Source organism: Pezoporus wallicus, unplaced genomic scaffold (assembly GCF_028554395.1).
Source record: "Pezoporus wallicus isolate ANWC-B61680 ecotype Strahan unplaced genomic scaffold, APGP_CSIRO_Pwel_v1 contig_14586, whole genome shotgun sequence".
Classification (NCBI taxonomy): domain Eukaryota; kingdom Metazoa; phylum Chordata; class Aves; order Psittaciformes; family Psittacidae; genus Pezoporus; species Pezoporus wallicus.
The window spans coordinates 1-4,803 of NW_026641234.1; the positions used below are offsets into that span (position 1 = coordinate 1).

At 60.2% G+C, this 4,803-nt stretch overlaps 1 protein-coding gene across 1 annotated transcript; it reads right to left on the bottom strand.

Annotated features, from left to right (window-relative positions):
* Positions 1-1,271: 1,271 nt before the first annotated feature.
* Positions 1,272-4,390, bottom strand: LOC130606344 (cleavage and polyadenylation specificity factor subunit 1-like; the record flags this gene model as incomplete). The annotated part of the gene is made up of 3 exons (XM_057422599.1): positions 1,272-1,417; positions 3,029-3,118; positions 4,136-4,390. Coding segments are annotated over 3 exons (491 nt in total), but the record flags the coding sequence as incomplete, so codon positions are not given.
* Between the last annotated feature and the right edge of the window lie 413 nt (positions 4,391-4,803).

Sequence of the window (4,803 nt, forward strand, 5' to 3'; positions counted from 1 at the left end):
GATCTCCGTTGCCACCCATTGACACCCATTGATCTCCGTTGCCACCCATTTGACACCCATTGATCTCCGTTGCCACCCATTGACACCCATTGATCTCCGTTGCCACCCATTGACCCCCAATGATCTCCGTTGCCACCCATTGCCACCCATTGATCTCCGTTGCCACCCACTGACACCCACTGATCCCCATTGCCACCCATTTCGCCGTTGCCACCCATTGACACCCATTGATCTCCGTTGCCACCCATTTGACACCCATTGATCTCCGTTGACACCCATTGACACCCATTGACCCCCACTGATCTCCGTTGCCACCCATTGCCACCCATTGATCTGTTGCCACCATTGATCCCCATTGATCCGTTGCCACCCACCCATTGATCCCCATTGACACCCATTCTCCGTTGCCACCCATTGACACCCATTGATCTCCGTTGCCACCCATTGACACCCATTGATCTCCGTTGCCACCCATTGATCCCCATTGCCACCCATTGACACCCATTGATTCTCGTTGCCACCCTCCGTTGCCACCCATTGATCCCCATTGATTGACCCATTGACCCATTGATCTCCGTTGCCACCCATTGATCCCCATTGATCTCCGTTGCCACCCATTGACACCCATTGATCTCCATTGACCCCATTGACACCCATTGATCTTCCATTGACCCCATTGACACCCATTGATCTCCGTTGCCACCCATTAACACCCATTGATCTCCATTGCCACCCATTGATCCCCATTGATCTCCGTTGCCACCCATTGATCCCCATTGATCTGCGTTGCCACCCATTGATCCCCATTGATCTCCCGTTGCCACCCATTGACACCCATTGATCTCCGTTGCCACCCATTGATCCCCACTGACACCCATTGATCTCCGTTGCCCCTATTGATCCCCATTGACACCCACTGATCTCCGTTGCCACCCATTGACACCCATTGATCTCCGTTGCCACCCATTGATCACCATTGATCTCCGTTGCCACCCATTGACCCCCATTGATCTCCGTTGCCACCCATTGATCCCCATTGATCTCCGTTGCCACCCATTGACACCCGTTGATCTCCGTTGCCACCCATTGACACCCATTGATCTCCGTTGCCACCCATTGATCCCCATTGATCTCCGTTGCCACCCATTGACACCCATTGATCTCCGTTGCCACCCATTGACACCCATTGATCTCCGTTGCCACCCATTGACACCCATTGATCTCCATTGCCACCCATTGCCCCCCATTGCCCCCCATGGCCGTTCCCTCACCCCGGAGTAGCCGTAGATGTCCTCGAAGTAGCGGAAGCGAGCGACGCGGGCGCGCGGGCCCCCGGCTCCTCGGGAACCCCGGGAGCCTCCGGCTTCTTCTTGGAGGGCTTGGGCTTCCGCTCCCGGAAGTTGATGTTGTGGGGGACCTGGAATGGGAATGGGGTGCAGATGGGGTGGGGTTGGGTGGGGATGGGGTGGGGATGGGGTGGGGATGGGGTGGGGATGGGGTGGGGGGATGGGGATGGGGGGGATGGGGTGGGGATGGGATGGGGATGGGATGGGGATGGGGTGGGGATGGGGTGGGGATGGGATGGGGATGGGGTGGGGATGGGATGGGGATGGGATGGGGATGGGGTGGGGAAGGGGAAGGGGTGGGGATGGGGATGGAATGGGAAGGGGGTGGGGATGGGGTGGGGATAGGGTGGGGATGGGGTGGGGTGGGGTGGGGTGCGGATGGGGTGGGGATGGGGTGGGGATGATGGGGATGGGGTGGGGATGGGGTGGGGTGGGGTGGGGATGATGAGGTGGGGATGATGGGGATGGGGTGGGGGGGGAGGGGATGGGGTGGGGGTGGGGGTGGGGTGGGGTTGGGGGCGATGGGATTAGAATGGGGATGGGGGTGGGGTGGGGTGGGGGTGGGGATGGGGTGGGGATGGGACAGGATGGGATGGGATGGGGGATGGGGATGGGGGAATGGCGAATGGTCGAATGGGGGAATGGGAATGGGATGGGGGGAATGGGAATGGGGATGGGAATGGGGGAATGGGAATGGCATTTGGACTGGAATAGGGATGGGGATGGGGATGGGGGGGGAATGGGGATGAAGGAATGGGAATGGGAATGGGGAATGGGAATGGGGGAATGGTGATGGGGGAATGCGAATGGTCGAATGGGGGAATGGGAATGGGGATGGGAATGGGGGAATGGGAATGGGGATGGGAATGGGAATGGGGGAATGGGAATGGCATTTGGATTGGAATAGGGATGGGGATGGGGATGGGAGAATGGGAATGGGGATGAAGGAATGGGAATGGGGAATGGGAATGGGGGAATGGGGATGGGAATGGGGGAATGGGAATGGGGATGGGAATGGGGGAATAGGATTGGCATAGGGATTGGAATAGGGATGGAGATGGGAATGGGGATGGGATGGGGTGGGGATGGGAATGAGGGAATAGGATTGGCATTGGGATTGGAATAGGGATGGGGATGTGGGTCGGGATGGGGATGGGTGGGGATGGGTAGGGGTAGGATGGGGATGGGATGTGGGTGGGGGTGGGGGTGGGGATGTGGGTGGGGGTGGGGGTGGGGGTGGGATGTGGGTGGGGGTGGGGGTGGGGATGGGGATGGGGGTGGGGGTGGGGGTGGGGGTGGGGATGGGATGTGGGTGGGGGTGGGGGTGGGGATGGGATGTGGGTCGGGGTGGGGGTGGGGGTGGGGGTGGGGGTGGGGGTGGGGATGGGATGTGGGTGGGGGGGTGGGGGTGGGATGTGGGGTGGGGGTGGGGGTGGGGGTGGGATGTGGGTGGGGGTGGGGATGGGGATGGGATGTGGGTGGGGGTGGGGGTGGGATGTGGGGTTGGGGGTGGGGATGGGGATGGGATGTGGGTGGGGGTGGGGGTGGGGATGGGGTGGGGGTGGGGGGGTGGGGGTGGGATGTGGGGTTGGGGGTGGGGATGGGGATGGGATGTGGGTGGGGGTGGGGGTGGGGATGGGATGTGGGTGGGGGTGGGGGTGGGGATGCCGTTCCATGCTCACCTTCTTGAATCGGACCTTGAGGTTGTTGTGGCCCAGCTGGGAATCGTGGCTGAAGGCTTCGTAGATGAGGAGCTCCTGGTCCACGTGCGCCTGCGGGACCGGAACGGGAATGGGAACGGGAACGGGATGGAAACGGGAACAGGATGGGAATGGGAATGGGAGTGGGAATGGGAATGGGAATGGGATGGGGATGGGAATGGGAGTGGGAACGGGATGGGAATGGGATGGGGATGGGAGAGGGAAAGGGACGGGAATGGGAACGGGAGAGGGAATGGGAACGGGAATGGGAATGGGATGGGGATGGGAGACGGAACGGGACGGGAATGGGAATGGGAGAGGGAATGGGAGAGGGAATGGGGATCGGAGAGGGAATGGGAGAGGGAATGGGATTTGGAATGGGAGCGGGAACAGGAATGGGAATGGGAATGGGAGAGGCAATGGGAGCAGGAATGGGAATGGGAATGGGATGGGGATGGGATTGGGAATGGGAATTGGAGAGGGAATGGGAATGGGAGGGGGAATAGGATGGGAATGGGAGAGGGAATAGGATGGGAATGGGAGAGGGAATGGGACGGGAATTGGATCGGGAATGGGATTGGGAATGAGATTGGGAATGGGAGTGGGAGTGGGAGCAGGAATGGGAGCGGGAATGGGAACAGGAACAGGATTGGGAATGGGAGAGGAATGGGACTGGGAATGGGAGTGTGAATGGGAGCGGGAACAGGAATGGGAGTGGGAATGGGAGAGGGAATGGGAATGGGATGGGGATGGGATTGGGAATGGGAATTGGAGAGGGATTGGGAATGGGAGCGGGAATAGGATGGGAATGGGAGAGGGAATGGGACGGGAATTGGATCGGGAATGGGACTGGGAGTGGGAGCAGGAATGGGAGCGGGAATGGGAACAGGAATGGGATTGGGAATGGGACTGGGAATGGGAGTGGGAATGGGAGCGGGAATGGGAACAGGAACGGGATTGGGAATGGGAGTGGGAATGGGAGTGGGAATGGGATTGGGAATGGGAACAGGAATGGGAGCGGGAATGGGAACAGGAATGGGATTGGGACTGGGAGCGGGAATGGGATTGGGAATGGGAAGAGCTCCTCACCAGCAGGTAGGGCCTCCCTCGCCGGTGCCCCAGCCCCACCAGCAGCACCTCCTTGACCAAGGGCATCTCCCCCTGGCGCCCGGGCTCCTCCTTGCGGCCCTCGGCTCCCGGTGCCGATCCCGGTGCCGATCCCGGCGCCGATGCCGCCATTCCCGCTGCCGCCGCCTGCCCGAAGGAGCTGTCCACCAGCACCCGCTGCCCCATGGGGAAGTTCTTCACCAGGAACACCAGGCGCCAGTCCGGGAGCTGGTAGATCTATGGGGAGGGAAGGGGAGGGGAAGGGGGTCAGCATGGGGGTGGATCCATCCCTATGGATCCCATCCCCATCCCATCCCTATGGATCCATCCCTATGGATCCATCCCTATGGATCCCATCCCCATCCCATCCCTATGGATCCATCCCTATGGATCCCATCCCTATGGATCCCATCCCCATCCCATCCCTATGGATCCATCCCTATGGATCCCATCCCTATGGATCCCATCCCTATGGATCCCACCCCTATGGATCCATCCCCATGGATCCATCCCTATGGATCCCATCCCTATGGATCCATCCCTATGGATTCCATCCCTATGGATCCCATCCCTATGGATCCCACCCCTATGGATCCATCCCTATGGATCCATCCCTATGGATCCCATCCCTATGGATCCATCCCTATGGA